At 34.1% G+C, this 17,845-nt stretch overlaps 2 protein-coding genes across 2 annotated transcripts; one reads left to right on the plus strand and one right to left on the minus strand.

The window, feature by feature from the left end:
- Positions 1-5,629: 5,629 nt before the first annotated feature.
- LOC133871388 (phytosulfokines-like) lies at positions 5,630-6,168 on the plus strand. Its single transcript, XM_062308836.1, has 2 exons — positions 5,630-5,806; positions 5,916-6,168. Exons 1-2 carry the CDS (start codon positions 5,678-5,680, stop codon positions 6,042-6,044), a joined length of 258 nt encoding a protein of 85 aa, XP_062164820.1. The 5' UTR covers positions 5,630-5,677; the 3' UTR covers positions 6,045-6,168.
- Positions 6,169-14,593: 8,425 nt separating this feature from the next.
- Positions 14,594-16,444, minus strand: LOC133871899 (protein PHLOEM PROTEIN 2-LIKE A10-like). Its single transcript, XM_062309360.1, has one exon. The coding sequence runs from the start codon at positions 15,992-15,994 to the stop codon at positions 14,720-14,722; it is 1,275 nt and encodes a 424-aa protein (XP_062165344.1). The 5' UTR covers positions 15,995-16,444; the 3' UTR covers positions 14,594-14,719.
- Positions 16,445-17,845: the final 1,401 nt, after the last annotated feature.

Consider the following 17,845-nt stretch of genomic DNA (forward strand, 5'->3'; position numbering starts at 1 on the left):
CCACCTCTCGATAACAACAAAGAGAGAATTATATTTATGCTTGTTTTGCACCTCTCGATAACATTGTAGTGCCACGTTAGCGCATAAATTTTACGTACTGCGAGCAGTTACGTTAGAAACTTTTAGTACAAGAAGATGAAGGATGCGTGTGGGCCAAAAATATATAAGAAAAGATGAAGGATCGATGTGATGGAAGGGAAGGAGGAGGGTGCGAATTAATAAGATAAAAATCGAATGGGGGAGGAAGACAATGATGAGAGCTGAAGGTGAAAGTGCGTGTCATCATATCAAATACCCAGGTGACCCCATCTCATTACGTTCCCAGCTAACAAACCTACTCTAGTCTCTACACAGATGGAGAAAACCTTAACATGGCAGATCTTCTTTTGGCCGACAAATGGCAATTACTTCTCCCAATATATATCATTTGATGTCAAGACATTCACGCGTGTATTCATATGTGTGAGATAGACACAGGAAATGTCTAGATCTCCCGGCCACCAACATGCATACAAATTAACAGCATTCTAATTAATGCATGGTTCAGTCATTTTTATCTTTAGATTAAAATAGTTAACCAATTCATTAAAAAGTATCTTATTTTAAATATACAAATTAAATTAAGTACAAAATGCATTTGTGATGCAACTATTTTTTATATGCTGACAAGAATCCTCTCCCGCCAGTTCAAGAATGAACAGAAGAGGATCAAGTTAATTTTAATTGTTTGATGGACAAAATTCTCTCTCCCTTTCTCTCTACAGCTTGTTGTGTCTCTCTTTTCACCAACGCATCCCGATCTGCCTCTCAAACGTCATACAACTTGCTTTGAGTCCTGATATGTGTTTCATTGCTGGACAATTGGAATCTCATGTCTTACACGATAGCAACATTTTAATATATCTATGCGACTTTGAGAAAAGAAATTGTAAATATTTTTTAATGTGTCTATAGGACAAAATTTATTTTGCCGTTTTTAGGTCACACTCACGTGAACCATCTCAGATTAAAATAATAATAATAATGATAATATTAATAATAATGCCGACACTTTATAGCAAATAACTGTCCAAAAAAATGACCATTTGAAAAAAGTTATCATTGAAAAAATACAATCCTTATGATTACATTGAAATAGAGAAAGATAATATATATATATATTAAAAAAAATGATATGGAGAAATAATATATAATGGAATCTATGGTAGCTTTTTGTTAAGGAATTTCCCGCCATTGATTGAAATGGTAGAGAGATGAGCTGGAGTCTACAGCTAAGAGCGGAGCTATTTGAAATGAAGTGGGAGACTTCTTTCTAATTAATATTTTTGTCTTATTAATCGATGATCGTCCGCCGCCGATCAGAGAAAGTAGAGATCGGTATACGCGCCTGGGTTCATGGGCTCAAATTAATTAAGGAAAAGAAAAGCATCTTCGAGTAATAAATGTTGACATGAAGGACATTTAAGAGGGGCAGACATATAAAAGGTTTGGGCTGATAAAAAAGAGAGGTATCTTTTTCTAAATAGACACGCACTTCTTCTTTCTAAAGAGGTTTTTTCCCACCAATTCTAACTTGATCATCGGAGGAGGCGTTGCCGGGACACCCCGACGACCCCTTTTGTTTTGCAGACAACTTGAAGAACACTCATTTGAATTTCATCAACCTTGTGAACTTTGATACACGGCGTTGTCCAAGATTCCAAGTCGTCAGCTCCAGAAAATTTGTTAACACTTTTGATACCCATTAGTTAAAACAGATAAAATAAATTTTAGTTAGCTATATATTTTGCATATAAAAATACAGAAGCAAGCTTATGTAAACTCAATTATAAAGAAAAGAAATAAAAGAAAGTACTGCATTAAAACTACCCCATTGTTTAACAATAGAAACATATAAATAAATACCATAATTTCAAATTCATATCGATTAATTAATATTCTCGAATCCAAATGCATTGTTTTTGAAGTATAATGGAGCTGCCAAACTTCTTTTTCTTACGTTAGAAGGGAATCTTTCGTTTTATAAGTTCGAAGTGGGCGTGGGGTGTTCGGGGATAGCAAATGGGTTTGGAACATTGGGCCTGCACAGCAAAGGCCGCATTCTGAAGCCCACTTTCTTCTAGTCTTGTAGCCCTATTGGTTTTTCCTGTTTTTCTAACAAAAGGGAACGCCATGGACTTAGGGACTTATAGGGTCTTAGGGGTTGGTGCAAAGAAAACATAGTTAAATACATTTAACCCTTTTAAATCAAAAGGTATTGGGCCAAATCAGCATTTATTATCATTACTTTTTCTTTTTTTTTTTTAATGTGCTTTTTAATATTTCAGCTTTTGTAATGTCCCACAATCTATCATTGGAGTTGTAGGGCTCTTTTGGTAATGCTTCCTATTTTTGGTTGTGATGTAATATAAATGTAAAATTATATTTGAGTGTTTTGGAAGTATTTTATGTGTTGATTTGTTTTATTAATGCTTTTATTTTTTAACTAAAAAGTTCAAAAACAATCCTCAAAACGTTAGCAAACGAGCCTTTTAATATCTCTCTTTCGCAACTCAAAATAACAAGAATATCTTCTATAAAATTAAAAAGAAAAAACAAAACTTACTTTTTCTTTAAACTTTTTTAGGGAAAACTTTAGTTACACCCACCGCCCCCCCCCCGGCCCCCGCGCAGGGCGGAACTTCTATCATATTTATAATTGTCCTCCTAAACTTAAAAAACTCTCAACTTAATGTATCCATTTTTTCAATTTTACCCTTCCATTACTGTTAAATCATATAGAGATGTGTTAAAATTCTCCAAAATGTTTTTTTTTTTTTTTTTTTTTTGAGAAAAGAATTTGCAAGAGTTGAAGCGTTGGTCAAATTTTAACTAAATTTGTAAAAATACTTATTGCTAAATATTTGAAAAAAAAAATTATATGTATAAAAAATTGAAAATTTTTAGAATTTTGAGCTTCGAACGAAGACATCCTAGACTCATAAATTATAATGTTCTCGGGCATCCACTTGGTAAGTCACAACTTTGAGTCCAACCCCCAAGGTGCTCATGTTTGACACAATTCAGTCGATCATCAATCCACACTGAACAAAAATTAAATGCTGAGCTGTGAGTTTGAGTTTGGGAGATATTTTACAACCTCAAGCGATCGAAGGAGCTTTCTTCTTTATCTCAGCTCACTTTGTTGCTTAAAGTAATTGAGTTGAGTCTTTTATATATATATATATATATATATATATATATATATATATATATATATATATATATATATGTTTTTATTAATATAATTTGAACTCGACTTAAGATATTTAATTTTTGACATGATTTATAAATATATCTAACCCGGATTTAATATAAAATTAAAAAATTACAATTAAAAAGTTTAATCTATACTAATATAATTTTATTTGCATACTTCAATACAAATTTAAATTCGAGAAGCGAACGCGAACGGTTGCCCACCTTATCGGCGTGTGAAAGTTTGACTTAGCTAAATGGTTTGCATGAGAGCAATGAAGGCAATTAATTTTGATGTGTACGGGGATCGATGCGACATCGTTGAATGTAATTAATACTCGATGGATTTTAATACGTTTTAAAAAAAATTGGTACCACTCAAAAAGTCAAAATATAATAGAATCCTTATATAATAGAGGTTTTCATTTTATTTTTTTTTTGAAAATCATTATTGAAATTAAAGGGAAAGCGACAATATACCTGTTTGATGAAGGATAAGGACAATATGTGAACCCCACTTTAATGTGTTTTAGAGTTATATATTTGTAGTGCATGTATTACTTCTCTTTTAATTATATATATGTTTAGTAAGTGTTTTTTAAATTTTGATTTAAAAAAGAGTTTTTGATGGGAAGGAAAGTAGAGAATGTTTTAGATAGAGTCCGCATTTGAAAATAGTTGTTTGTGGGTCCAAGAAGAAATTTATTTTGTAAAATTTTTAGTGTTTTCAAACAAACAAACACCAACATGATTATTTTGAAAAAATACATGCTCATAATTTCACTTGGGGACATTGACTTTTTACTTCATATGTATATATATATAGTCATCCCAATGAAAAAGAATGGATGGTCGTTTGTCGGATTTGTCCTCCACTTATAAAATACCAGCTCCTCTCTAGTTGAAACTGACTAGAGAGAATTCGTCTCCGTCTTACGTCTACCCTCAATGAAAGAAAGAGAATTGCCAAGAGACCACCCCAAAGTCCAAACAAAGAAGAGGAGGCTGTGCGGCCACTTCCACAAGCTAGAGTTGATCGTGTTGCCCCCTCTAACATTGTGAGTGGTTTGATCGTCTGACCACTTCTCTTTTATAATTTTTTTCAGTATTGTTTTATTATTTTAAATAACAAGCTAGCCTCCACACAAAAGATGAGTTTTTTCAACGCATTAATATTGTTAGACTTTTTTTAAAAAATTTTTTTTTGGGGATAACGAAAATAAATTCCGTATAGACAACTAATAAAAAAAAAAATTATTATAGTATATAATTAACACGGATGGAGTTAATATCCATAATAAATGAAAGTTTGAAAGTTTGGTGAAGGGTGGTGAAATGCACTTAACTTTTCGCATTAAATATAAAGAATATAAGACAAATACAAACTATGAGATATTATCTATAAAAAAGAAGAAAAAAAACTATGAATATATATAGTTTGTTTCACTGGGGTGCATGATTTAGTCAAACTTGATATCATCCATTCAGACCAGTGATTAATTGCAGATTCTACGTATACAACTTTTGTGGTTGAATCGGGTCTCTCAGACTAAGTGTGAAATCCTGCCAAAATCCGCATCAGAATATATAGGCCGCGCGTTCTCATGTCTCATCAGTTCAATGCTCCTCATCATATATATTCGGTACACATGCACGCTACTCGCTCTTATCCATATAGCATAGAAAAGCTTCTGTAATGGTATCCATAAAGTTAGATTAATCTAAACCATCAATTGTTCAATGGTTCAGATTATATATTTAATTTTGTCGGTCAAAACATTATCTATACAGTTTTCAAAACAGCAAAACGCATTTACGTGCTGTTGTTAATTATACATATAATTATATACTTATACATATACACATAAATAATATATTATATTTAATTATTTCTGTACTTCTATAAATATTAATTAGTATACTTATGACATAAATGATAATATTATATGACATATATCATAAATTATTTTAAATTATGACTTATGGCATTATAGCGTATACTTATAATATATAACACACACATTTTTTAATAAACTCTTTTATATATATATATAGACACGAGATTATACCAGTTTTTTGTTTTAAAAAATTGTTTGATGATACAATATTTTACCAAACGCTTTTTTAGGCCAAAAAAAAAAAAAAAATTGAAAATTATTTTTTATTTTGTTATGGAAAACAGCTGCAGAAAAAAAATCAGAAAATTTTAAGAAAACAGCTTTAAGAAACAAAAACTAAAACTAAAGCTGATTTGCCAAACGAGAGATTTTTTGTTTTTGGATGCGAATTGAACGAATCAGGTCCATGAGTTTAGCCTACTCCACTGTAAAAGCTTGAGGGTGACATTAGTTGATCACCTTTCGGGTGAGCCTAGACCACTATAAATAGAGAAGGCAGCAGCACTAGTCTCCCATACAAAGCTAGAACCCCATTGAAAAACATGTCTCAGCTTAGCACCCTCTTCACCATTGCACTTCTCGTCAGCTTGGTGCTAACCCAAGCCGCTCGTCCGGAGCCTCTTGTCTTGGCAGGATCAGATCATTCTCTGGTTAGAACCCAACAACATGGGGTACGTACACTCCAATATTTTATTCCCTCGTGTTTTTTATTTATTTAATTATCTTTCTTAAAAATTCTATTGTCCATTGATTCTTTTCTTTTTTTCGGAATACATGTAGGATGTTATAGCAGAAAACGCCGAGGTTGAAGACAGTTGTGAAGGAGTAGAAGGGAAAGAAGAGTGCTTGATGAGGAGGACACTCGCTGCTCATCTGGATTATATCTACACGCAGAAGCACAAGCCTTGAAAGTTGATCAACTTCTCCTCTATATATATATATATATATGTTCTCTGTAGCTAGAAATTGTAATAATATCGAAGTGCACTCATTTGGTATAATCAAATAAATGGAATATTGTGGTTTATATATATATTTAAGTCTTGTGTTTGTGTGATTAATTGGTTTGGATCTGTTAGCAGTTCTATAGATCTTCTATTGCAAAATAAAATTATTATGTTTAATCATCGGAGCTTTTCAAGAAGGGTGCATATATAACTATAATAATTAATATATAAGATGATGGATGAATAGAATGAATTGGGTTGTTTCTTTCTACAAACAGCAGCGTTGACTCGATCTGTTAATAAGAGTACTATAAGTTGGACTTGGACCATACTTCGTTGGCGATAGAATTGAATAGAGAATTTGGTTTGGCTTTGATGAAGAAGAAGATGGGCCATGCCGCCATGCCTAACTGCGTTCTGTCTGGAGTACTCTTGCCCACAAGGGACACGACGATCAGTGAGCTGGTTGTCTGTCTACGCGGTTTGAGTGCTTTTGAGTCAATGACGTCATTCCAGTGTGTTGAAAAAAGCGACGCACAGGAACACTGTACGAACCTACGTTAATAAATAGGACATATTTTAATTAATATCCAACAATTAATTATTTGATATGGGAAGTTACCTGAATTTCAACTGTTCAAAGCTTTATGAAATTTTTTATTCTATCCAAAAGTTTTTTTTTTTTTTTTTTGTTAGAAAAAAAAAAAATCAATTCAGATATTTAAGAAATAGTGCTAAAAAGTATACTTTTATTCCACAATACTAAAGTTGCAATTCCAACTTATTTTTAAATTTTTTTATAGCATTACTCATATTTAAAACACATAATTTTCACGTAAATAATCACCTTGCTTTAGATGATCACTCAGCCAAATTAAGAAAAATAAGGGGTTCTAAGAGCATTTGTAGTGAAGTTGTCAAAATTTAAGCAAATTTTGACTAAAAATATCACTTTTGTTATTTTAGTTACCTAGTTTTCAAAAACTCTAAATATCAAACTTTCTAAATATTATATACTTTAAAATAAATACTATTTTTTTTTTATCAACATTTCCACCAACCAACCAACTAAAAGACTCTAACCTTTTAGAATCGACTTCCACCGGACCCAACTGTCAACGATCAACAACTTCACGACCGGTGGAGGCTCGACGGCCAGCTGTTCATCACGAACAGGCTTCTTCGACGACCTGTGGAGAGGCTCGACGGCTGGCTTTTTCATTGCGAATTGGCTTCTTCAATGACCAATGGAGGCTCAACCTTCTCTGCTTCTAGATCCACCGAAACCAGCTTTCCACGATGACCAACTTCTTCAATGGCCGGCTTTTCCTCATAGCCGGCATCTTCTCGATTGATTTTGCCCTAAATTTTTGGCACAGCCGGCATCTTCTCGATCGATTTTGCCCTCAACCGGCTTTCCACCTCTGTGACCAACGAACTTCTCCCGCAAAATTAAATAAAAAAAATTGGAAAATAATAAGAAACGATTGACGAAACCCTCGTCTCATCAGGCAAGGATTTCTGACAATCCTCAATTTGACGATAAAGGCGACGAGCTCATTGGAGACGTGATTTTGAGCAAAATCGTCACTATAAATGCTCTAATTTGGTCATGATTTAATTGGCAACATAATTACTTTTGTGAATAATAATAATAATTTACAGCATTTCTCAACTAGCTATGAATCAATTAATCAAATTAATCCATGAAGAATCATTTTCTTTTCTATAACAAAAAATGCAGGATTTTTTTTTTTTTTTTTTTTTTCAGATTTGTCTCCGAGATATGTAACCAGCATATGTTGCATATTTGTCTAATTTATTTTCCAACAAATGTTTATCAAGAAGGTATATATTTGACGTCAGCCTTGGGTCACAACTCACACGTATAAGCAAAACTCCAGGTGTACGACATCAGAACACAATTCTCTTACACAGAATATTAGAACCAAAGTAAAAGAAAAGGAAAATGGTTGAAAATGGTTAATTAAGGACCATTCCATTCACACACACAAATAAATAAATAAAAGAATAAAAGAATAAAAGAAGGTCAAGTTGGGATGCGAATGAGATTCCAGTTAGGTGGAATGTTAAAGGGAAGGCCACTAATACACTTCTTTTTTCGTCAAATCGGGTCTGCAGAAGCAATCATCAACATATCTTGGTAAAAGGTTTGTATTGTAATTACCACACCAATAAATTATGTTTGACATAATAATTCAACTATATCACTTGGTGGTGATTCAGTCTCCTACATAATTTATATAATTTTAATTTAAGTGGTCGGATAAGTATTATGGTGAATGTTCGACTCTTGCAATGAAAGTTCTTAAACTTGTTTGGTATTTGCTGTCTTGAGTCTTACCAATACCCTGATGAAATTGTATTAGGTTATGGTTCAGTCAGATTTAAAAAGGTGTCTAACGGTATTCATTATTTAGATTATTTTTGTACAGTTTCCACCGCTTTACCTATAACTGAAGCATGCGATAATACGGTTACGCTCGGTTAAAATAATTACAATTAATCTCGCATGCCTTTTTTAATTAGAAATAATAATAATAATAATAATAATGATAATAATAATCAACTATATTACATCATCTTCTTCTTCCAATTTCCAGACCTCTTTGTGCCAATATGAAAGCAGTGTCAAAGACGGCTTTGACAATTTGTCATCAAGTCGTTTTCACGAGTTATTGACGACAACTATGAGTTACAATGACTGTTTTCCCTTGCGTTTTGTTTTGTTTTTTTTTTTTTTTTGTATTTTTTTGTTTTTTTTTTGGGTGACATGTCCACGCAAGAGGAGAAATAAGAGATTCGAACTAGAGATTTCCGCTTCACTTACGTTACATAATAATGAATGCATTTTTAACTACCACAGTTTTCATATTTAATAAACAATTTTAGATTATTTAAACTTTTTTAAATGACAATAATATATATTAAATTTGTAAAACTTAATATTCGCCTAGAAGTAACTCTACTTTATTTAATTTAAAATGTATAGGATCCTACATATTCCTGTTTGGTTTAATTTAAAATAGTCCCATTTGGTGTGAGATTTTTTTTTTTTTAGTAGTAATAAAAAGTGATTGATGTGATATAAAATAGAAAAAAATTTATATGAAAAAGTGAAAAATATTTGTATTATAGTGAATTTTTTTATTTAAATAGTAATAAAAAAATTTGTTGATGCAATATAAAAAGTGAAAAAAAATAAAAAATTAAGAATATTTTAAAGTTGATATTTTTTGGGAGAAGTAAAAATATGAGAAAGAGAAGCCTCAGAAATTAGAAGCCTCTACAGACTAATTTAATAAGACTTACTTCTTAATAAAAAAAAAAAAAACACTTTTTTTCAAAAAAATATTATTAATAAATATTTAAAAATATCAAACAGTTTTTAAAAATTGGGTTGATTTTATGCTTTTGTGTATTTTGGTTTGAATGTATGGCAACTGAATTTATAATTGGGTTGGTAATTTCTGTTATTTAACGAGGTTAGAGTCTAAATCAGAAATTTTTGTTATATAACAAAAAGTAGTTAGAGTAGTGCAAAAGTTGTGTGAGAGTTGTGTAAGAAACATTACTCTTTTCAAAAGAGTAATGTTTCTTACACAATTTTTGTACAACTTTTATACAACTCTAACAACTTTCTTTTAAAATCAGCCATTGAATATTTAGGATCCACATGTTGGAAAACAAATCCAATGGTTGATCATAACAAAAAGTAGTTAGAGTTGTGCAAAAGTTGTGTGAGAGTTGTGTAAGAAACATTACTCTTTTCAAAAACATCTCCGCTCTACCGCCTATTAATGGGGAGCTGACTTTATTTATGAGATGCTGTAATTGTAGTAGATGGCTCCAACTTCAATCCTCGGAACCAAGAATATCTAATCTAACCACCTAATCCATGTCATAACTGTTGTCATAAATGTTTAAATTCCACTCATTTTATTTTATTTTATTTTAAAAACTTATCATTAAACAAAATATTTTGTTCGAACTTGATTCATTTATTTTCTAAACGAATTCGAATTTATTCACTTTAATTATTCATTTTCCATATAAAGTAAATATTATGATTATTTATCTTTCCAAAAATTCAAATTAATCATAAGTTAATTAATTATCATTAAAATTTTATCATAAGAGTTAATTAAATAAATGAATTTGAATCTTAAATAATCCAATCTCGAGTTTATATGTATATTTTGTAATATGTATGCAAATTAATCATGCACATACATAAATACGCACACACACGTACATATATATACATCCAACTCACAAACATATTCATGCACGCACCAATTTCTAAAACCAAACTCACAATAATAATTTAAGTTATATCTATCGTATTAGTAAAAAAAATCATTTTACTTTGAGGTGTCCTTTTTACAAAATGAGAATAATACTAAAAAAAAAAATTGTAAAAATAAAGTTATATGAGTTTTTACTTTATAGGAGCTTATCCAAACCGAGCCGAATTTATACGAATATGTCTCATTTAACATTCGAAAATATTATTGTGTTCACAAACAACTCATTTATTATTCAAACTGAGACCGAATAGAGTTTAACTGAGCCGAGCCGAGTTTACGAGTGGCTAGCCTCATCTTACACCCCTAAGTGCAACCATCTATAAAGCAAGAATTGTCAAGACATGCAGAATACAATGCACTGGTGGTTATAAAGGATATTTGCTCTCCCTTATTGCTGGAGTAATGGGAACAGGAACAATCACTACCAGGAAACCTACCTAATGGCAGGTTCGTGCGCAGAATAAGTGTGGGTAATATTAGGTCAATTTAAAATAGTTCATTCAACCCATTTCAGGACTCGGGACCTTCCCACTCAAACTGCACAATTCAATGAATTCATACACAGGATAAAATATGTGATATGTGCAATTCACTTCTTTCTGGATGGGATCAAGAGTGATAAAATATGTGATATGTACAATTCACTTCTTTCTGAATGGGGTCAAGAGGTGCAACCACGTATAAAGCATGAACAGTCAATCACATAACATAATGAATTGACAAAAAAAAAATAAAAAAAAATCATTTAAACCTAAAACTCCCATTGTGAGCTCAAGTAATGGGAACAGGATCAGTCACTATTTTGTGGCAGTTTGTGTGTGCAAAATAAGTGCGCCTATTAGTTCAACTTAAAGTAGTTAAATCAAACCATTCAGGATTCAGGACCTTCCCACTCAGACTCAGCAATCCATATAGCCACTTTCATGCATCAGAAGTCTTACCTCTGCTCCTGTTAAAATTATAACTGGTTTGAAATAATCCCATTCCTCTCTCTTTCAAAGAATTAGATTCTAAACATGCATTGGCATCATGTTTAATCATGTTTCATTAGATCAAGATAGCCCAATAATTTAAACATAATGATAGCCTTTCAGTCCTTCACTCAATGAACAAGCCTAATCGGTGTCCCCCGACAATGACAATTTAACTTCAAAGTGGACTACAAGAAAATAAAACAAGCAACAGTTAGCATGTCTAGGAATCTAACAAAGTACAATTTATGGTTTGTGTATACAAAAGACAATGGAAAAGCATCACGCTTTACATACATAAGATAGCTAGAAAAGATAAAATGATAGAGACATCTCGGCCAAGGAAAGCTTTACAGCAACAAGACAAGAAATTAAATCTGGCCCCTGGATTGCATCAAATGCAGTTACAAACTTTATTTAAAGGTTTTTTTTTTTAAAAAAAAGTAATTCAAATCTCATAAATAAGAGCAGGGGGACATAACCCAAGTATACAGGGAGTTCACAAGAGAAGCACCCAATCAATAAACAGAAGAACACAAATCAAGAAATTCTACAAAAAAAAAATTATTTAAGGGTTCATTGTTGAAAAGAATTACCTCTACTGACTGAAGAGGGCACAGCCAAATTTAATAAACTTTCCCAAAGGCGGTTGCCACAATCAGATAACAGTGCACCCCACATTTAAAAACCAGTGATAACAGCAACCACTTTGAATCCTCCAATTCCCACCTACACTTCACAATCAGCAACCACTTCGAATTCTCGAAATTTCTCTTGCTTTAATGCTTCAAAGTGATTCCTGATTGAAACCCTATATATTCTCATCAGCAATTATGCAATAAGGGGCAACAACACAGAGAACCAACTATGGTTATTCCACTCCATGGTTTCTTGCATATACTTGCTTCAAAGCAAAGTGGTACATAGTTGGCAGCTATACGGTTAAACAAAAATGTCAGCAAGAAAACTAAATCAACTTAAAGTATCGTCTTGCAGACAGGACTCCAGATCTTAATTGCACCATATACCAGCTATAAAATTTAAGAATAAAAAATAACCAAGGCCCAAAAGATAACAAGAACCACAGCCCTCTAAGAATGCTTCATAACCTATTCAATTGCCACAATAATGATTTCTTCAATTTCCTATTCTAGCAGCAGCTTCTCAAAACTCAAAGCTCCAAGCTTGAACCCCACCAGTCCAGCACACAAATCTCTACAGAAAATGCTTCAATAGAAGATTTTAAAATCCTCTCCCAAATACAGGGGAAAAAGAAAAGAAAATACGTATTTTCCCAAATACTTCAAGTGTACCCTTTTTCTTCATTACATCTTTTAAGGCCTTTCTTTTCTAGAAACCTCAGTCCCATTTATATCACACCTACAGAGGCATATCAAGTAGACCATACATAACTTTTTGTTATTCTCAAAAATTAATTATGAAGTTTCACTTACATCTGTTGAGCATTTCCTATGAAAATATGTTGATATTGCCACCATGAATAAATTACTGAAACTAAATCTAAATGAAAACAAGATTTTGGAAAACAAAATTAGGGAATCGCTAGTATGTCAATCTAGTTGTGCTTTAAAACCAAAGTATGAGGCTAACTCTGTAATTATAGTGGGAGCTAGTAGCAAGAGGAATCCCATCCCGTGATATACAAACATATATAGTTGTAAGCCGTTAACTAATATAAAGTGAAGCAATAATGATAAAACCAGAACCAGCAGCAACCAAAACAAAGAAGGATGCTAGACAAATTGCAATCCCAGTTATAGAGTAACTGCATCAGTCACATAAGATGCAGCATACTTCATGATGTTCTTGCCGCTAAATCTGTCAACAAGTGTTGACAGTAATACTCTACTGATGAAAAAAATGTCACAAAATTTTGAAAATGTATATCTCTTGTCTCCAGCTATTGGGGATCCCATTGCCCTACCAACCCATATCTGAAAGAGGTTTACAATAAGTTCTTTCAAAATTTACTATTTGTCCCACTCGTAGACATATGAGAAGATTTGATTCACTAACATTCAATCATATTTATGAATAAGGGCTAAGGAGATGAGAGAAAAATTAGCTTTACTAAAATTATCGGACAAAGAGAAAAAAGGGCTCAAAGAAGAGTAAACTAGTTATGACTCATAGATTAAATGCAAGCAGCAGACAAATAGAAAACTGAACAAACATGCTCAATCTAGAAAATGATGGGGACACCAAACACAAGCCACATATCACCTGTGTGTATGGAAGTCAACATCAGAGGATGCCCAGCCGACGACCTTGTGGTTGGGTGATTGAGGGCTGGATTATTATTGGGCTTTTATTAGTTTGCCTTTTAGTTGTTTAATTGTTTATTTTTCAGACTGGTTGTAGCCCAAGTATGATTAGAGTTAGGGTTAGGGTTTATTAGTAGTCTATTTAAAACTAATTTTCTATTGCATTAAGGAGTTTATGATGAATTAAGAAAAGTGAACGACTGTTTGTCGTCTCCCTCCTCTTATTCTCTCTTATTTCTCTTATCAGCTTCTTCTTCTCTCTTCTTACTCTCTTCTCAATCTAGTGTTGTCCCGCATCAGAATAAATGATGACAGAGAAACTCAAGATTCATTGGAAAGTAATGAACTTTTAAAATTGATATTAACCATAAAATATTTTCAAAAATGCTTCTTCAAGCACCCCAAACCCTAATTTTTGGCGAGGAAGATAGTATCAGCATGTAGATCACATTCTGTTCCAGTAATGTATCCTAAATCATAGAAAACAATTACCACTTGTATTCTAATTCCAACCATGCTACTATAACATTCAGCAAAGTATGATCAGACAAGAAATCCTGCTGATACTCCTTTGTTATAGAGAAAAAAGAGGTCATCCCAACAATGAACCACAAAAGGCATTGTTTAGTAAATTGATGTAGAAGAAAGGTTTTGGCAAGTCAGACCTAGGAAGCAAGTTTTGCCACTACTCGATACTTCTTTAATACTAAAGCAATTTAGCACCATTCCTTCAAAAAAATAATGCCACAGGATTATCAAATTGGGGAGGACATCCACTCCCCCCCCCCCCCCCCAAAAAAATAATAATAATAATAAAAAACCCAAAATAAAGCTTCCTTTTAGTTTCAAAGCACTTTACGCATACATATATGGATGCCACTCAAAGAGGTAAAATAAGAGGAAAGAAAAGAATAAATCTATCAATCAAAATGAAGTAGCTGAAACCACCTCTGCATTTCAACTAACAGAAACAAAGATATACATACAAAACCTATCTGTAATGAGGAGCACTCTTAGCATACTTAATAAGGGAGGGAGAACCCCGTCAAATTAAGCAGGCATGAGAACCCTGGTACCGCCAAGAACATGTAGATACAAAGCAAGACATATGGTAACAATAACAGAAGACTTTGCACTGAAATATCTGATAACTTCCAATCCTCTGTCCACAGCCTGCCCACGAACTACATTAAGACTTCTTTTCAAGCCATCTAAAAGCTTCCACAACAGAAACTGCACAACGGATCTCACCGTTTCAAATGTTACCCTCCCGGTCACATCAAGCACAAACTTCCTATTGTTCGGCACTGCCAATGTAGATGAAACCTTGCCAAGCCACCCACTATCCTGAAATCCATCAAATAAATTCCCCTCTTTCAGCTTCGAAGAGGCTTCTCGCTCAAAACACCCATCTTTGGTGGCACTTGGACGTTCACTCTCATCAACAATTGAGCAAGAAGAATTCGAATCTGAGTGCGAACTCGAATTCCAACTCGTCAATACTTGGTGAGATGTTCTCACAAGTGTTTCCACAGCACCATTACAAACACTAACCAGAATGTCCCTCACTTTGTTTTCATGCTTGGGGTTAGTTAATCCACTAAACATCTCCTCATACACATTGATATCCATCGTTTTGTCCAGATACACTGCAACTGCCGTGCTTACAAAAACTTGAATGCTATTCGCTATGAGTTCTTTGCACTTATCATTGCAAACCACATTGACCCATCTGGGCTCGTCCGACAAACTCGAACTGCACTGGGACACGCTTGAACCATCCACGGATCCACCATTGGAGTAAAATCCCAAAACCAAGTTTCTCGCAAAGCTTCCAACCACAACCGAAACAAAGCCAGTCCCAGCCGTAGAAAAAAGCTTCTCCATTACACTATGAGAAAAGCTTGAATTCCCCGAAACCGTTTCGAACCCTTCCTCAATCCTCGTCTCGGAATTATACCCCCGCAAAATCCCAACCGTCAAAGCTTCCGTAACCCTAACCAACGACCCTGAGAACTCCTCCGACCGTGCAATTTTCGAAATCTGCTTCAGACTATTGGGAATTTGGTCCGAATCGGATCGGAGAAACTCCTTCAAGTCCCTGGAGACAACACCGATCGTCTCCGCGGAATCGGATACCATTTCGGCCACGGAAACTAGGGCTCGAAAGAGCTTCATCAACCTCTTCCTCTTATTGGCCACAGAGGGCAAATGATAGACCTTGTAAGCACCGTAACCAGAGACGCCGAACGCGGCAAGCAGAATTATCCATTTCTTTCTCCTCTGAGAAAAATTCAAGCCCTTCTTCACGAATTCGATATCCATATCCGACCCGGCGACCAATCAAAACCCTAGCGCTTACAAATTCGAAACCCTAGGGCTTGATATAACCAAAAGCCAAAAAAAAAAAAAAAAGGGGGGGGGGGGGGGGGGGGGGGGGGGGGGGTTTCAAGGAATAGCGATTGAGTTGTGAAGGAAATTGGACAAGATTATCTAATCAAAGACATTTTTTCTTTTCTTTTCCTAATTTAATCGAACATTATAAAATGGGAATTGCGAAAACTGGACGAAGAGGACGAAACAGAGAGGGGCTGGCGAAAATGAAGTTGCAGAGAAGGAAGAGAGTCAGCCTTGCAACTTGCAAGTCGTCCCTGATATTTGTTGTGAAATGCGCTGATTGGCTAAACAGATTTATATAGTTGCCTTTACTTGACCCTGCACCGGCGCGAATTGCATTTTGTGCGGAGGGTGGCTTGAAGTCTTTAACACTTAAAAGAGTTTAAAGATTGTGCGGTAAACGTGGATATCGGATTGATTCGGATACCGATATCCTAAGAAGTTGTTATCCCTATACAGTGATACAGCTTTTTGGACAAGGAATTTTCTTGTCTGGATAATGATTTTTTTTTTTTTTTTTTTTGGTCCAATTGAATAAAGGTCCTCGGTCATATGACTCATATGCCAGATGAGTTTTTACTTTGTTTTATAGGTAAGATAAAATTAGGGGGTGGACTCAAAAAAAAAAAAAAAAACTAGGGGGTCAGTGTCCTAATATCAAAAGCATAAAAACAAATCAATTTCGTGTCAAAAAAAAAAAATCATAAAATAAACTGAAAATGGGCCAAAAATTGGACCCGTGCAATGCTTTTTGTCTGAGCGCAAAAAAAAAATGGTAATCAAGAATAACGATTTTTGAAGCAGTTCACAAGTGAGTTCACTTTAGGTGACGCCTGCAATAGAAACAAGATATCTCGGATGTCATGGCAGGGAAAGATTGCACTGATGTCAATTGAACTAAAACCATTGAAGATGAGCTTCCTTCTATGTAAGAGGTGCCCGACAAATGATGCGCAATGAATGTTAGTTCTTACTGTCACCATGGCAAAAAGAGGGAAACTTAAAGTAAGGGGTCTAGAAGCAAGCAAAAAAAAAAAAAAAAAAAGAAAAAAAACATAGATTATCAAGCTCTGGTAGAGGGATGTGCGGTAGAAAGACGGTGGAGGGAGAGGCAATGCAAGGAAAAGAATTCATGATTGCTGTTTGATGGTGTCTTACTTTGAAAAGGTTTATTTTGTTCTTACTGAATAATAATATTTAGAGCCCTTTAACCTCATGCTGCTGATCACACCATGCCAATATTTTTGAAAGTCCATTTATTATCCAAGTTTTTGCAGCATAACAGTAACACGAAAACATGAATATTTTTGAAGTTGTACAAAGGCTTTATCTCAGGCAAGTAGAACTACCCTCGTCCCTCGTCAGATCGGTTGCCGGCCACTAGCATGCCGTCTACCTTCCTCCTTCCTAAAACCTCCTGCGCGTTTCTAGATATAACGTTAAAACACTTAATTTGGACCCCAAACTAAAGGAAGATGCTTGGCATTAAGAAAGGCTCTTGCTTCAAGATTAACAGGAAAATCTCCTTGACAATGACCCTCTTGATCCAAAGGTTTGGGATAAACTGTGGAAGTTTAAGATCGCTTAATTGGAACTCCCTCCATGTGAGAGCCAAACTAGGAGGATTCATTCAGCTTTAAGAAGAAATCTTTCATTTAGAGGGAGAGTCCTAGGAACACTTGTTTCACAACTGTCACTTCTCTATGGTCCTGTGGAGGGGGGAATCGCCTTGCCCGATTCATTCAAATCATTTTCCGTGGCGAACTCGATAAAAAAGAA

Source organism: Alnus glutinosa, chromosome 6, assembly GCF_958979055.1.
Source record: "Alnus glutinosa chromosome 6, dhAlnGlut1.1, whole genome shotgun sequence".
Classification (NCBI taxonomy): Eukaryota; Viridiplantae; Streptophyta; class Magnoliopsida; order Fagales; family Betulaceae; genus Alnus; species Alnus glutinosa.

What these genes read in the sequence shown, in the direction of transcription:
- LOC133871388 (XM_062308836.1), top strand. Translation starts at nt 5,678, where the DNA reads ATGTCTCAGCTTAGCACCCTCTTCACCATTGCACTTCTCGTCAGCTTG. An exon ending in TTAGAACCCAACAACATGGG is followed by an intron (nt 5,807 to 5,915) that starts GTACGTACACTC and finishes GAATACATGTAG; the next exon opens with GATGTTATAGCAGAAAACGC.
- LOC133871899 (XM_062309360.1), bottom strand. Translation starts at nt 15,994, where the DNA reads ATGGATATCGAATTCGTGAAGAAGGGCTTGAATTTTTCTCAGAGGAGA.